General features: G+C 37.7%; 1 protein-coding gene across 1 annotated transcript in view; it reads left to right on the top strand.

The window, feature by feature from the left end:
- The window catches only part of LOC104500432 (SPARC-related modular calcium-binding protein 2-like), a gene marked incomplete at its 3' end in the record, with an annotated part of 61,663 nt that extends 44,666 nt beyond the window's left edge, over nucleotides 1-16,997 (top strand). Inside the window, exons 8-9 of the mRNA XM_010144077.1 lie at nucleotides 13,424-13,610; nucleotides 16,915-16,997. Of these exons, the coding sequence (XP_010142379.1) occupies nucleotides 13,424-13,610; nucleotides 16,915-16,997 (270 nt within the window). The remainder of the gene's footprint in view (nucleotides 1-13,423; nucleotides 13,611-16,914) is intronic.
- Nucleotides 16,998-17,407: the final 410 nt, after the last annotated feature.

Here is a 17,407-nt window from a genome sequence, read left to right as displayed (position 1 = left end):
CCCTACCAACATTCCAAGTACGAAACAGTGACTCCTAATGTAGTCACACATCTGGTAGTTCATCCCTTTAACTAAACAATCCAATGTAATAATAGGAAATGATTGTAGGAGGAGATGGTTTAGTTTCAGCAGGCATGAAGCCCCATTTTCTCCAGAGTGGTGTAAATAGGAGTGACTCCACTGCAGTTAGAAGGGTAATGTCACTGGAAGCCTTATGAGGAGGGAAGAGAATCAGGGCTTGAAGGTTGTTTTTAGGTTTTTTGGTGTTTTTTGTTTTGTTTTGTTTTGTTTTGTTTTGTTTTAGTTTTTCTCTAAATGGGACATTCATGTTACAGGACTGATGAAGGGTTTATTGCCTCTCTTGAAACACAGATTTCTTTAAGTAGCTAGTATGTGGTATATCAGTATGCTGGATCAGTGATAATATGATAGTCCACCCCAATCCTGATGCTATTGCATAGCTGGAATTCCTCTTGACTTTGATGGATGTGCTGTCAGCACAAGGACTCAGCTATTCCACTTGTATTACCAGCTGAAAGAGTGAACAAAGTATTTTCTTCTTATTTTTAACCTTTATTAACCTTTAGAACTTTATTCTCTCCAGATGAGGTGGTGTGTTTTCAACATTGAAACACTTAGAAGCACTGAACGTTCATGAATGCCTTCATGCATGACTGAGAATATAATGTCACACAGCTAACCGTTGCGCTAGCCTCAAAGATGTCAGGGTGCAGTTGCCTTTTTAATACCCTTGTCAAAAAGGGCCTGTGTCACTTTTATACAGAGCATCTGTTGTCCACAGCAAGGCTAGAGAAAAATTGCCTTGCTTTGGATCTTTTTGCCCCCCGTATAATTAATTGAGTAAGAAAGTTTGTGGTTCTGAATATGTTTGATTAATCTTTTTTCATACCTGCTTTCACTGGCATCTTATGCAATTTTATCATTGTCTGTTATCTCTGGCATAGTCAATCATCCTCACTGTTGGTTTCATGCTCAGAGTTCTGTTTCCAGTCCTTTCTCTGCAGTCTGCTTTCTCTTCTGTCAATATTATACTGCATATTTCTCAATTTTTGCCTAGGTATTCCTAGGCATTCCTCAATTTCAAATGCTGCTGTTTAAGGCTTTTCTTGTAATGTTGATTTCTCATCTCTTTATTCTTCCACCTTCTCTTTTTGACTATTGCAGCCAAAACTGGAAGCCTTATGAAGAGAATAACCGAGGAATAAAGACTGTAGATCATGTTATAACTTTGCAGGCTGTGTTCTGCAAATGCAGTGACTCCAAAACCAAGCTGAGAGTTCTGAGGAGCGAACAGTTGAACAGTGCAGTGGATGGGAGATAGAGTTTGATTCCTAGATGGTGTAAGCATGGAAAGGTGTCATTACTTACCTATGTAGGATTTCAGACACCATTTCAGGGATACCTTGCTCAGTTGCATCCATACTGCAGGATACTGAAGGATACCAAACTGCCAGAGCAACTTGTTGTTTGATCCTAAAGCTAGTGGAGTATATTTTTGGCATTAATCCAGTACTTTTCCAAGTGAGAATGTTTCCATAGCCAAGGCTGTGAGTTTTTTGTGGAAGTTCATTTGTATTTTTCAAGTAAAACTCAATGCAAGGGTCATAACATCAACACTTAGTCTGAATGACCAGTATTCAGAGAGTCTCGGGCTATATTCTGTGCCAATTTTACTTCCTCAGGATGTCACTGGGGAGACTTAAGTAGCCTATGAAGTATTGTATGCAAAAACATCTGACATCAGCAGGTGCAGGGAGACAGTGTGGTTTTATTGCTTACATTCAGGGCACCTAGCCAGAAACTCCAGTGCTCTAACCCTGGCTTTGCTTCTGGGAGGGCTGCTGCAGTCTGGATAGATCTATGCAAGCAGAAGCAAAAGTTTCAGCAGAGAGATGGTTGGGATAGTGTCTAGTACAGGACCATTAAATACAATAAGGATCTTTACAAATGTATAGTATAGGAGGTTGAAGAGAAGAAAAAGATGTACTGACCAGCTGAAATAGTTGCATTTCTCTTAATGAAAAGACGCAACCTAAACCCTTTTTCTCAGTTTCAATTTTGCACCTAGACTTTCCTGTCTTTTGTTTTGTTTGTTGGTTTCTTTGTTTCAGTCATGTAAATCATGACATGGGATTTTCATTCTTTTTCCTTGCAACTGATTGACAGCTTCAGAGTTTCCTTCCCTCCTTTCTGTAAACTGTACCTGCCATTGCATGATCACTGTAGATATTTATATGTAGAACACAAGCAAAAAGAGGATGCCCTGACTTTAGTGCAAGGTTACGCATATGAGGCAAAACTTCTAGTATTCAATGGTACTTGGTATGGGACCTGTACTGTAGTTATTCAAAAGTATGTCCCAAGTCAAGCAGGTTTGTAAATACAGAGGCATTTCCACTCTTCTTTAGCCTCTTTGTTCCTCCTGATTGATGAAAACAAGTCCCACTGAAGGCCCTTGTGGACTTCATTAATTATGCCAGTTGTTGATTGTTTTAGCCCAGAATGCTTTACAACAATAGACAGATTTAATTAGCAACAGCTCTGGTTGCAGCAGCTTTACAACCTCCTGGGAGCTTCATGGGCTGAGCTTCCTTTTGTGTTATTTTCAATCCATCAAACAACATTTAATCTTCTCAAATTAAAAAGAAAACAAAGCATACAATGTATAATATGTAGAAAGAATAACAGAACTGCCTTCAGACAAGCAATAATAAAAACGTTTCCTTATTAGGTGACCGAATGCCAGCATTGCTGTTTCCTGTGATGCTTGTTATCTGGAAAAGTTAAATATTTAGAATCTGTTTTATTTGAACAGTTCTGCCAAAAATAGGCATTTGAATTTTCTCTATTGGTCCTAGAGAGCTTCAGAATAAATGAGGCCTGAGGTACACAGGCATGTGTGTGGGGAGACAGGGTGGGAGCAGGTCTGAAAGGGTGGAAAGTATTTGTGGGAAACAAGTTAAGCAAACACTTTGAAAATAGCACTTTCTGAAACTTGTTCTTTGCTCTCACACACAAGCGATTATTGGGAAGTATTTATTCAAGGCTTATTTAATTGATACAGGTAATTTTTGTGGTACATACTCATAATCTCCTGAGCACTTAAAATAATCATGGGTTGTAAGGGATTAAGGACCATTAGTCACACTTTAAAACTCTAATTTTACTGGTTAAAAAGAGTCTTTCACTTTACTACTATGCATCACCTAAGAAGCCTTTACAATTGTTCTGCATTTCCTAGGGACCAGATTTTCTGTTGATGATCCCTGCTGAGTGCAGTGGGATGTTTCCAGTTTACAGGAGCAGAAATTATGGCCTAGGATTTTCAATATTGTTCAAAAGCATAGGGATGTTTCACTGTCACACCATATTTAGAATTATCTACGCTTCAGACAACACTTTTTGAAAACAGAGGTGAAAGAGGGCTGGAACTAGCATTTTTAGTCTTAATTCATGTTGCCCTTGTTTTTCTCCAGAATTTGAGGGTAAAGCTAAGCCAAAGATTTGGCTTTGCTCTTGAAACCAAAACACAAGCTGAGCTATTTGAACATGGCCATATGAGAAAAGAAAAAAAGGAAGTGCTACATAAAACTATATTAAGAAGTTATTTGAGCTGAAGTATAAGTATAGCATAGTATAAGAATATTCTTATTGTCTATTACTCTTCTTTGGCTCATCGTTTTTATTGTACACAAAACTTGTCCAAAATCAGTAACAGTCTTCTGTCTGAATCCTGCACCTCTCCTGATAACGAATACTGGCTTCCTATGTGCTGTATAGGTAGTGTGTTTTGTATATAATGTGCAGGGGGTGAGACACATGTACAGCATTTAAGCTAAGATGAGCCTTTGGATTTGTGCACTGTTAAAGCAGTGCAATTATCTTTTGACCAGGCTTCATGTTCTTGTAATTTGTCTAATCTCATACTGAGGACAAGACAGTGCATTCTGGGAGCAGTGTGACTCAACAGATCATAGCACTTTACAGAATTTACTTCTTCCTCTGTTAAGACTTTAATTGTACAACACAGTTCTTGTAAGCAGAGACATGAGCAATAATATGCATGCTCATTTTCCACCTGCTTCTTGCCTTCTCTTTGGAAAGATGAAAAACAAGTCAGTACAAATGTGGCCGGTTTTCGATTCAGCTGTTATTAATTAGCTTTTAAGGGAACAAATATATTCTCAGCATTAGTACAATTTTAAAATGTTGGGATTTTTTAAAATCAAGTAGGTTTGAAGGGTACATATCTGAGAGCCCCGGGAGTGAAATTGTTCTGCTTAGCCACAGAAGAGAGAATGGGAATGATGGTAGCGTAAACTTTTGCATTAAGTCTGTCAAAGTAACACTCCCTGAAACACCGAGGAAGGAATGACAATTTCTGTTTCAACAGCCTGTTTAATCTCTGTGTTCCTGCTCCGTGTCAGAGGGTCAAAACTTTACCTTTCTATAGTGCCCATCAAAGTCTGCTATGAACTAGACAGAGGTGCATATAATATTGACCATTTTGTAAGATACCCTGAGACTTGAGAAGGAGAACTACCTAAATGCAAAATAATATTATTTTTTTAATATATCTGCATTTTTTTTTTTTAAGTTCACACCTTGGATCACGTTTCCATAAAATATCCAGAAGCCATTCTGGCTCCTGCTGGCTTCTGTGACAGTAGTTAGGGTTCTGTCTGTAAGGTGTTTGGAAATGAGACGATACTAAGAAAATAAAGTGTAGGCGGAGTGCAGCCACCTCAGGCAGGAGTTAAGCAATAAGTCTGGAAAACACTGCATGGTGCCAACAGCATTAGCAGTGTGGACCCATGGCAGGAACATGGCACAGACTTCAGCCAGAGATGCCACTGTACACTTCTGAAATAAGAATTGGGTGCCTAAGGTCAAATATCCAAAGTCAAATCCAGAAACTGATGTAAGTGTCTCAGTTTCCCAAAGAGTGAACAGAAACAACTCCTGTTTCATTGAGGGGAAGTGCCGGGCTGGTAAACATTCTTGTAAGTTGGTTAAGTGTCAAAATATGAATTTAGACACCTCAGTTTGCACATTTTGTTTCGTAATTTTTAGTAGAGCTATTCAAACAAATACTTACCCTCAGCTCACCTGGCAAAGAATTTCATTTTCACAGTTCCGTGGAAAAAGTGATTCAGCTTTCATTTCACTTCAAATATTTCTTTAAAAATGAGAGATATTTCCCCCGGCAGAAGACTGACATTTGCTAGTCCATTTACTCATAAAGCAAGAATAGTAGATTTGTGCGGTTTTGTTTAATGAATGAGCCTTTTGATTTCTATAGCAAACTGACCAGCTGGCGACTAGGTTTGGGAAAAATCAGTGTTCTAAACTTGCTGTGATTTTGGGTGGTGGCTTTTTTGTTTGTTTGATTTTTCAATTTGAACGCTGTGGTGCTGCTCTGCTTTGCCAGGGTGAGGCAGCCATACCTAGCAATAATAGGAAATGATATTTCCTCTTACGTAAGAAAACCAGTTTTCACCCCATTTGGCAAATAACCGCTTTCAGATGTATCCCTGCAGGATGGGGCAGCCTTTTGCATAGTATCCTCTCCCATTTTAGCGGAGCCAGGTTAACAACATCAGACGAGAGGACTTGGAGATGATAATCCAGCTTCTTTCCAGCCTTGTAATTGAGTTGTTCGGAATATACATTTTGGCCCTAATGTAAAATGCATCTTTGAAATAACTCAGATTTGTAATGTAATGTATGCTGACTTCATGTTTCTTTGTCATTTACCTACAGCAGGAGTAAATGCGAGTACTTAAACTTTTAGAGCCGGATTGTGTCACACTTGTAAATGAAGACTAGCTTCTCTGTGAGTTTTCATTGTCAGCGGACGGATCTCATGCTACTGTTTTATTCAATCTAAATAAGAAGAGCAAAATGTAGAATTACATTTTGTTTAAAAGCAGATAGATGGTTTGACCCCTTAAAATATGTGCAATGGCAGTATGAGAACTCAGTGAAGGAGAAGGATTATAAATTAATAACTAAGTAATTTAAAGTTGTTGTAATTCTGTGAGAGAAATTTGAATGCTTACATAATATTTCTCATCTCTTTAACCAAGAAGTTGGGCTAAAAATTAAACAAGCAGACAAACAAAATGCTAAAATAGCAGGCTTTTGAGGCAAAACTTTTTGTTTCTTGCTTTTACTGTGTTGTGGTTACTCTCTTTCTCACAGTACTCCTATTATTTCAAATTGCAAGCAAAACAAAGAATTGCAGAGATATGTTCAAAGCCTTCCCTAAGCCAGAAAATCTTTTAAAAATTCCAGTAGACAAATGAGTTTGGAGCTTGACTAAAGAGCAAGTCATCCTATGTTCATCTGAGATCTTTGTCCTATGGGCCCCCAAACTTTCACCTAGTGGTAAAACAAGAATTTGTGTATTGCAGGAATCTTGATTTGGCATAGTGTTACTTGGCTACTCAAATTCAAGGTAAAAATCCTGGTGGTCTCTGTGTTTTGGATCTTTGTTTCAGTGGGCTCACTGCATTTGCAGGTGATCCTCCTTGTGTATTGCAGTGTCTGCATATGAAACCATATAGATAAATGAGAGTACCTGTTCATGATTTATCCTACTTTGTTCGATGGACTAAAGTACATAAATTAATAGTGAGGGCTCTGTTGAAGCCATGAGCTTTGTGTTTAGCCACAACCATCTACCCAGGTTCCAAAAGTGCAAAACAGTGATCAGCTGTACATTGAGAGCATTCTGCCAATGCACGCAAGGGGCCTGAGATATTTGATTCCCACACATTTTCACAAATAAGAAGATATATGGGTAGGAATGTTGCCAACTTTCTCCAGGCCCTGAGAACCCTCATGCTGTTGCATATCTGAATCTTATGTAAATCAAGACACGTGACACCACATGTAATTTAGTTTTAGGTTTTGGTTGCCATCTAGATGTTGGGACCCAGTTGAGTGTTTATTAATGTTACCCATTCCTTACAATCAGTATTTTTCTGTGGATTTCTACTGGGAGAATATGGGGCCACATAAATACTCTTCATTTAATTTAGGTTAATGAATAGTCTTTATAAGAAGTCAGTAGCATGAGCAAATTTGTTCCTGCATTCATTTGTAACGTTGAGCTGGGCTTGATTTCTGTTACAGTCGAGCTTATGTGAAATCGTCAAGGGAGGGCAGGCAGACAAATTGTTGTAAGAACAGGTCTTCTTAAGGAAGATTGGTGAGAGATGCCAATGCCCTGAATATGATGGATAAGGATATAACTTTGTGTACATAAAGAGTATGTAGTTGGCATCTTAAATCACATAATACCACCTCATCTACCTCTTCAGAGAAGGAGCCTGTCATGCCAGAAAAGGTCTAAACAAAAGCTGGAAACCCCGAAAAAATATGAAGCCATGGAGTTACAACTCTCCTTCACTAGAATAAAATAATTCAGGGAATTTTTTTCTCTGTTTATAGTAGGAACAGACATGATAGTTTCTGGGTGATAAAATTGGTCAGCTACAGGTAATGAACCCACTAGTTTTCCTTGAAGATACGTGTTTGCTGGAGTTAGGAGTAACAGGGCCACTGCTGTAATGGATTGTTTTGCCACCCAGTCAAAGTAAGTACCTCTGCAAGGAGAGTATGGCTTGAATAGAAATTATCCACTTTCCATTGACGTTTGAATGTGGAAATACAATTTGATGAAATGTAAGTGGAAATCCATTCAATGAAATTTGAAGACTATGAAAACTGGTTGAAAATATAAAAACACATTGTAATCAGTTTCCTCGGGGCCTGTTAACTTCACCAGTTCAAGGAGTGTTCATCCCAAGCAAATGGGAGTTTGAGGGGTTTCGTGGGTGTCCATAGGATTGCTGTTTATCCATCCTAACGAAGAGGTTTGAAATAAACTAGCACAAATCTTGTGTAAATCACTATTTGAAGTGTTCTAAAGGAGTGCCTAAATTAGGCTTAGTTAACTAGAACAGACAGGTGATTTGCATAACGTTTGATTAGCAGAAATTCTGTCTGTATATCCTCTCAAAAACATGGGAGATCTGGAACATAAACTGCCTCTAATGTTACACTGCACTCCTCCAGAGCACACATATCACTTTGAAAAGTATTTTTGTTCACAGGTTTTTTGTTACCTGCTTTGTATAGAAGACATTGAGCTTCAAACCTTAATAAAAGATTCCTTTACTCTGGAAAGTGGGCTATCTAAATTGTCCTTTCATGGCCCATCATGGTAATGAGAAAAGGAGGGAGAATGAACCAACTGAAAACAATTTCTCGGGGTGGATTCTGTTTGTCATATGCACATTGTGGCAGTAAGGAAATTGGAAGGAAATGTTTGTACAGTGAGAGGAACCATTAAAGTAGCATATGGATGCCTTTGTAATTTTCTGCAGATTTGACAACTTGTTTCTGCAGAATACGCTGAAATTTAGGCATAAATACAGCAATTTATAGTTAAGAAAAAAAAAATTATTTGTAATCATTAATTTCCACACATTGGGAGAAACTGTGATAAGATACAGCACAACAATTGCCAGAATTTCTGAAACAGGGAGCTAAAACATCTCCTGTTACAAGTCTAACAAGATGATTATCATAACTTACGTAACAATGGTGCTCAGTGTTTTAAATGTGCTGCAGACAAATACACAGTTATGTAGTTGGTTCAGGATGGCTTTTCCAGAAAGGCCACCTCTGTTCTCCTCTAGGACATCCCATCATAAATGTTAATTAACAGTTTAAGTGACCCAACACAGATGAATAAATGGAATCTTTAATAAATAGGGATTTACTGTGTTATACACTACTACTATCGAGGTATTTTTCTTTTCATGTAAATTTTCTGTTCATGCTTCATTGAAATCCAGACTGTTTTCCTAGGGGTAGCTGGCAACAAGAATTCACTGAAGATTTTACACAAAACATGAAACTTATCCACAGAGTTTGTCATTAGCTGGAGTATCTTTCCCATTTACAGAAGATGCAGCATTACAGCTGGTTGTTTCTTATGGACTATGAAGGCAACAAGAACAGGGAAAGTATGTTTACTAACTAACACTTAAAATAAAAAGAGAAGAAATTGTATAGTAATACGACATAGGAAGAGCAACTTACATTCCATTTAAAGCACATTTTTAAACTCATTCTTAATGGTGAGCAAGAGTTTTAGTTCATTCAGAAATTCCTCTTTCAGAGTAAGTAGATGGTCATTGGGTGGTACAAGCTCTTGGTATAACACAGGGCAAAAATGTGAATTTTCTTACGTGGCTGAAATTTCTCTGTTGAGTCACTAATGCTTATGAACCTGAAATAAAATACAGTTTTGGGTAGAAATTGCAGGTAGGTTTGTCAACCTGAGATTAAGGATTCTAACTGAGATACAGTGTGGCTGACTAACATGGTAGACAATGTGGAAAGGATTTTTCAGCCATGTCTAACTATTTTATCGAACTAAGATGCTTGGAAAAGCATCTTTTTCTTCTCCCCCTCCCCACTCCCCCCCCAGCAAGACAAAATTGAAGGAGCTAAGTGAAAGAACATAAGCATATTTCCCAAGAAGAAGAAGATAGAGTGTCAGTGAATTTTTCTTCCTAGAAGCAATGTTGTTGTAGTAACACATTGGCATAGAAAGCTTGATGCGTTTTAATGATTAAGGTATTTATCCTACTTTTATTGTGGCATGGGTCTCTTTCTATGCTGTTTACTTTATGAACTTCTGGCATCCATCTGTTTTGGTTCCAGATCATGGCTGTTTTCAGATTGTTTAGTCAAACTGTCAGGCATTTTCTAAGATAATGACATTTATCACTAGTTCTCTTGGCAAATGAAAGTTTGTTGACCACAACTCTTCTGACATTGCAAAGGCAATTATTCACAGCAGTATGGTAGCTTTGTGATAAGAGGTCTTAGTCATCACAGGGCTACAATTGCGTTTTCCCACTACTTGTGTTGTAAATAATTGAAAGAAAAGTTTGAAAGTGAATGAATGGTTCCCTCAGAGAGGAAATTGCACAGAGGACTAATATTCTCGTTCTGGGAAAAGCAGGCAGGATTATAGGTAAACCCTATGGAGCATTTTCCCTTTATGTAGGAACAGTGTTCTAGTGGAGAAAACAAACAGAGAAGTAGTACTGGTGGCACAAATGGTCATGTCAAAAGCTTTGGACTCTGCAGAAGTTACTCTCTTGGGCAGTTACTAAGCAGATCTCCTAATAGCTGACCTGAGGTTCATTAGCTCTTCTGTAAGGGAGAAAAGTAATGAATTATTCTACGCTTCTGGTGAATAAAATGACTGAACTGAGTTCAGCAGATTTATAATAAGGCTCAGTCATTTGGCACATACAGAGCTGACAGACGTAGTGTCCATCAAATGAATTTATATTTTTTCCAATTAGTCAAAAATAATCTACATTTTATCTGACAACTAGTTTAGGACTAATAATCCTGTTTCAATTTCTCATCTATAGGGGGTGAGTAAGGGTTCCAAGAAGGTGAAAGTCCTTCCTGAAACACCATCGTTTCTTTTATATGTGTTTTTGTGTCTTGAATGCCTGTCCATTTTTAATAAACTTCCACTATTAAGAACATCCCTTTTTATCTTTAAACCTTCCTTTGATAACTGTCACTTGGTGTCCAGTTTCCAGTCTCACTTGCATTGTTAAGTTCCACCAGTCTTCTGACTATCCTTTCTAAAGGCATAAGCCATATTTGCAACTTCCTTTTGACAACTCTCCTGTAATACTGCTTTTCTGTACCTCTGAGACTTAAAACCAAACATAAGGGAGAAGAAGGACCAGAATAAACCTGACCTGATACAAATTTCTAGCTTGAGCAGCAGCTTGTAGAAGAGCTTGCTTCAGCAAGTCAGTCAGGGGAGTAAAGACCGTTTATCTAGGTCTGTAATACCTGCTCCTAAATCACCACGGTACAGGTGACTGCACCATCCCATGACTCCAGTTGTTTTGAGTCAGAGTGCAGTCCTTCGCTGCTTATTTCAATCAGTGAAAACTAGAGCTTCCCAGATATTAGTTGGTGTAGCTTATGCTCACAGCCGAAACAGTCCGTATCTCGTTCTGCTTGGGAAATTCTGCATCGCAGTCTCCATGCTGTAACATATCTGTATGACCTGACTATGTAGTCTCTATACACCAATGTATTTTCTAGGCAAAGCTGAGATCATGAAACTGTATTGTTTGTGGGGGTTTGCAAGAGATGATAATACCTGCACATCTGGCAGATTGTGATGCTAGTTACAAGGATGTAAAACAAGAGAAGGTCACAGAAGCTAATGGCATGGTCCCAAGGTTTACCAGTATGAAAGAAAAAAGAATTTAATGGAGTGTAAAGGAGAGTAATGATTTCCTCCCTCTCATTGCAGCTACTTCACCCCATTTGCTACTTTTTTCTTGATTATATACAAAACACAGAATGTGAACAACTAATTCAAGTGATATCTTTTCCAGGGTTGTTTTAGCTTCTAACTTGATAATCATCATAATCCAGATTCAGTGAGGGAAAGGTTTACTTTGGCTGCTCTAAGACGATGTTGGTGATGGATTTCTAATTCATGAAACCATAGCTATTTCTGTGAAGTTTTTAATGTGCAATTAGTTAGCAATTTCTCCCGCTCCCCCCTTTTTTTTTAAAAGGAGACTTCCTGTCCTCACTATACCACTTCTCTAAGTACAGTTAATTATCTAAACACTGGTGCGTTGAGAGCTATTCAATCTGTGATTATGTCAGTGAGCAGTCCAAGACAAAACCATGCAAAATCAATCAATTTATCTAGATGTCTTGCTCAAATATCATATGAAATAAAAGAGGAAAAAAAATCAAGAAAAGAACTGAAAAAGCACTCCATCTGTGGCTTGTACTTGAGTTAGCAAGGGATAATACTTGCTTTTTTAAATCTTTTACATGGATTGGAACAAAAACACACGGTTTTGAAACCAGTCCATTGTACAGATGGAATTGTGTGCCATTCAAAGTATGAAGGCGTTTAACTTCCTGCCACCTTTTTTCCTGCAACAGAGGTCTTACTGATTTTGGTCATCTACATTTGTTGTCAAATCTAGAATCTTCATCGACAAGAAGCTGGTAAAAAGCAGTAGCATTCTGGACATAACTAGTGCCTTTCTGTCAGTTTTTGGGTGTAATGTACAAAGCGTTTTCTGAACCCTGTGGATAAGAGTAAATGAGATTGGACTGAAGATGAAACTCATTACAAATGCATTAGAAAATCCAGTCAGATTTCAACTTGTTCTGCTGTAGGTCGAACTGTGAAAAATACAGACGTAAATCCTGCTGGAGATTCAGAGAATAAATGTGTCACTAGTCTTTAGCTGACCTGAAAAAAGAGTAAATATTATCTAAAGATTTTTTTTGTTTTGTTCAAATAACTTTTCTCTAGCTGAACAAAATAATTTATTGGTTGAAATTTTAGTAACTTAAAATTTCCCTCAATAGTTTATGTGTTTGTAGAGTACTTAACATTCTTATTTTTCAGCTATTTAATTTTTGTTCACTGCGTTAGTTTGGGAATCGTACAGAAGTTGTTTTGTTAACCATCTCTGTGACAGGAGACTGACTAAAGTTCTTGGAGAAATAAAGGCTTGAGTAAATACTCCATCTCATTTACTATCTCTGCAGTGCCACAAATACCACTTTGGTAGTGCTCAAAAATCCACAGCAAAGGTGCTTCTTTACAGGTCGTGTGAGCTGACTGGCATCCTCAGGTCTCAGAGTTTCTTCTCTTTGCGCCTTGGTTCATAGTTTCACATAAAGGCTGGGAATGCATAGATGTGTAAGCTTTTCTGACATTCAGAAGAGATCTGGGACATATAGTTAATGCAGAGATAAAAATGTATTACTTTTTCTTGTGAGTCTTTGGTCTCCAAAGTAAATCATACATCGCCAATACCAGAATCACCAGAAAAGAAGATGGAGAATTTTCAGAGTATTAAGAGGTTGTTCCAAAACTGGAATAAAAGAGCAGAGTATAAATATCTAAATGAATATCTAGATGAATAATTCATATGAGGAATCCTAAGAAACTGGATTTCTACTGTTTCCTCTGAAAAGAATAAGTAGTTGGGGTCTGTGGAGTGGGGAAGGATTTTTAAGGTGGCAGAGAAAGTATTTGGTTATAGATTACCTCTAGTGTAGGAAAGGTGGTGTCAAGGTATTATTAAGACTATATTGTGAAGCAGCTGCATGAAAAGGAAACTAAGGTTCCTAACAGTATACAGCATAAACTAATGTAGCTGTTACTTGAGCTGTAGCAAGCCTCTTCAAGTACAATCCTTATATGCAATCAAAGAAAGATATAAAAAGTGTCTGATAAATTTAGCAGGCCCTTTCTGTGTAGCTGCTTCAGTATTTTTTCTTTTCCTTTTAAAAGCATCATCATGTGATCAAGAACTTCAGTCAGCCCTGGAGGAAGCTAAACAGCCCCAGAAAGACAATGTGTTCATTCCAGAGTGTGCTCAGGGTGGCCTCTACAAACCTGTGCAGTGCCATCCTTCCACGGGCTACTGCTGGTGTGTTCTTGTGGATACAGGACGTCCCATCCCTGGTACATCAACCAGGTAAGAGAATACACCTCCGATGCTCTAAAGTTCTAGTGAAAAGATGCCTTAGTGTGCGTGTAGATTTCTATTGCTGATGGAATTATGTCATACCGTTTTTTTCCACTATGCAGTGAAATATTTCTGAAACATCAGAAATTAAGGCCAGATGGCCACAGACTCTTTCATTGCAATTTCATAGGCAGTTTGCTTGTCTAGTCCTGTTTTTTACTTCTAATTTGTGCTGGGAAGAGCAGCTGGGCTTAGAGCAGATAATGAATAAGCCCAGAGGAAACCTCACACTCCTTCGAGTGAACATGGAAGAACCAAGTAAGATGGTCTGTGACAGAAACCATGTCCAACCTCAGAAATATTCAGTTATTTTTCCAGCAACCTCCTCAGCTATTTCATATGACTGGCTTTCATGAAACAACTGCTTGGGAACCCGTGGAGAGGAAATATCGTTTTAGTGTGTTATTAATAGAAGCTTGGAGTTCAGTTGTTTCAGCTGAGCCGGATTCATGTTAAAGTGTTGTTAGCCACATAGAGCAGATGTAGGCAAGGCAAGTATCAGGTTCCAAAGGATGTTGTTTAGGCTGGTTATTGAGGTTTGGCCCTTTGTAGGAATGCTATAGAAGCTCATATAGCTGGTGGGCAGTATGGGTATCTTGATGAAATCATAAATCTTTTCAAGCTTAGGCAGAAATAATTTTTTATCAGTTGTTTGTGAAAAAATGTTACAATCTACTTTCTATAAAATATTATGTTCTTCAAGTACTGATATACTGTTAGCTGTTTATACCATCGTCTAGACCATGCCAATTACAGTACCAGTTGAAGTGAGCATGGTTTAAAGTTACTGTTGATCTCCTGTTTCAGGCAATGGAATTCCATAAATCGTCAAAACAAAATAGTCCAAATTTGGTCCTGAAACTCTAAGATAAGTACAGATGTTGTGTGAGGACCTAGAGGTGTCTTCTAGAGATGCCAAAAGCTCCTTTTTCTGCTATTCCTCTGTTCTCCACCCATAGGTGAAGTTTAAGAGGAGTGTCTAGACCTCATTTCTGAGAAAGATGTACAGGGGCTGGAACCCCATTAATTATTTATTGATTTTTTTTCTATATTGATAGAATTAAACTTTATCAGAGGGAGGTAAAGAGGGATCAGAATATGATGAGAAATATTCAGTTGTATTTTTGTAATTCTGTCTTACAGAATGAAAAGAGTGAACGTGTGAGTCTTTCCTGGTTTAAAGAAGCAGGGGCTCATGCAAAATGGTCTATGCTTTCTTCTAGCTTTCCATTGCAAAATGCAAATTAGATGTTAAAACTCTACTGCAAGAACTGATAGTAATAATACTCCTAGTAGCAGGATGAATGCATTGCACCCTGGAATCTCTGTTCTGCAAATCTGGATTGAATCACTAGGGGACAACAGTGAAAAGATAGACAGCTCTATCCTATAAGAGTGAAATGTACTTTTTAAGAGCTATTAAGAGCTAAATGCTTTAAAGAGTTAAATGCTTTAAAGACCGAAATGTAGTTTCCATATTGCAGTGTTTTCACACCTATTGGACCTTTGTATATGATGAACTACATGTGTATTTAATAAAAACATAAGCCAGAAAGGTAGAAGAGTAGAGGCCAAAAAAGATATTGTAGGCACAGAACAGTAACAGTAACGGAAGAGTACCAAAGGAATGCAGAGTCAGGTATCGGATTAATTGGGGACCAGGCTGGTTGCCAGATCTTGCATTAGTGACTATCGCTCAGAGATTTCCTTTTCACAGTTTTCGTGGCTGTTTGAAGTGGTCATCCATCAGGTATCTGAATCAAGCCCATGCTATCAAAGCAGCTTCTATTCCCACCATTCTTTAGGGAAAAAAGCACCCCTAGCTCTCCATGTCCATGAAAACAACACTGTACCTTCTTGCAGCAGACAAAATTTGATGGGGCAGTGAGAAGTCTCATCAGATGATGTGAAAATAAACTAGGATTTGAAGAAAAAGCAAATTTTTTTTTTCATTCTGCCTGATAATTAAGATCAGAATACTTAAGTATTGTTCTTAGGGGCAATCTGCCCTGGACCCAGGACATAGACACTGTTTAATGCTTTTAAAAAGAATATTTTCTTCCAAAAATTTGGATTAGTGTAGTCCAATTAGAAATTTTAGTATGCCCCTCAGTAAATGTTATTTTGGGGAACTTAGAGTAGGAGAATGTCAAAGAAAGACGAGCATTTATAAAAAAAATTAAAGAACTAGTTTCAGGGAACAGGTACGTATGTGCACATACACATATGTAGACACAAGTCCTATTACTAAGTGCGTTTAACTAAGAATTGAAACTCTTTCTGAAATGTTACACACTAAATCCTGCAGCTTCAAGCTACTTTGGGAGAATATTAAGTAAAATTTCTGTCAAGCTGAGTGAAAAACCACCATACATCAGTGGGACATAAGAAAAAAGAGATACAGCAGCAAATGCTCCCATGTCTCCCAGTCTTGCATGAAAGATATTGCTAGTGATGTTGCATAAGTCAATGTCTGTGGAAGTACAAATAGCACAGAGTTTCTTGTTACCAGCGGGACTAACAAAGAGACTTTAAGTAAACTCAGAAAGCATGGAGGAAGCAAAATATCCAAGCAGCAGGTAGAGATTCAGTCTCTTTCACAACCCATTTCAAGTAGCTCCAGCCCAATTCCCTTCCTTCTGGAAACTCTATCAGTTCGTTGTTCTTGTTCAAAATGTTAGACGCTCATGATTAGCCTGTCTTAAGTAAACTAACACTGTTTTTTTTGAGAGAACAGAGTAGCACGTGGCTTTAGACTGCAGTAGTAACTAACTACCTGCCTTGTGATTTTGAAATTACTTCTCTGGTGTTTTCCAAAACGAATACCATGTCAAGTGTCGGAATTTGTCTTATCATTTATGGCTTTTTGATTTGGTAGGTGGGAGGAGAGCCTGACTTTGGGTTTTGTTCTGTGGGGTTTTTTGCTGTTTTTTTAAAATTTATTTTTAATATGCACCGCCTGATAGCAACTTCCCGCAGTTTTCTGCTTTCACAGTTTTTCTGCCTGTAGAATGGACTTTGGAATAGATAATAATTTTTTAGTTTATTATCAACTCAGGAAAATAAAGATATTCTGGTTTCTTTCAGCTAAGTGGAAAATAGGCAGATAAATTTGCACTGCCCCCTCTTAAACAAGTTTATTCCCTGAATAAAAGAAGGTAAAAGTTTAATTTGGACTACAAAATTGAAAATAAATTAGTTCTAAATCAAATTAACCTTGATTGGTTTTATTCTCTCCCTGTTGCTTCTTCAGGTATGAACAACCTAAATGTGATAACGGTGCCAGAGCTCACCCAACCAAAACAAAGGATTTGTATAAAGGACGCCAGCTTCAAGGTCAGTGAAATAGATAAATTTGGTTTCATGCATTCCAATGCTTCATTTATTCACTGCAATAAATTAAAAAGCAATTTCTTACCCTATATCAAAACAATGTATCTTTCAGGTATCACTGTATTGATTTGCCAACTGACTGAAGTCTTTGACTTTGGAACAATATGTAAATGTGGGTATTGGGATGTTGTCAGAAAAAATAAGGCTCATTTTTCTCAGTAGATTAAAGGCAGTCACATTTACTTACTGGAAAAAGACTTCAGTTAGCCATCCAGAAAAACATCTAGACAATAATTCTAAACTAAACATGCCTGTCAGTGTTGAAATGAGTATTGAGTGAAGCATGCATTAATATTCTCTGTCATGAAACAAATTTAATTACAAGGTATAATAGAAAGGGAAGAATGTTATAA

Source organism: Buceros rhinoceros, unplaced genomic scaffold (genome assembly GCF_000710305.1).
Source record: "Buceros rhinoceros silvestris isolate BGI_N320 unplaced genomic scaffold, ASM71030v1 scaffold11939, whole genome shotgun sequence".
In the NCBI taxonomy this organism is placed as follows: domain Eukaryota; kingdom Metazoa; phylum Chordata; class Aves; order Bucerotiformes; family Bucerotidae; genus Buceros; species Buceros rhinoceros.
The sequence above is the reverse complement of the archived record's forward strand: the minus strand, read 5'-3'. Positions and strand labels throughout refer to the sequence as shown.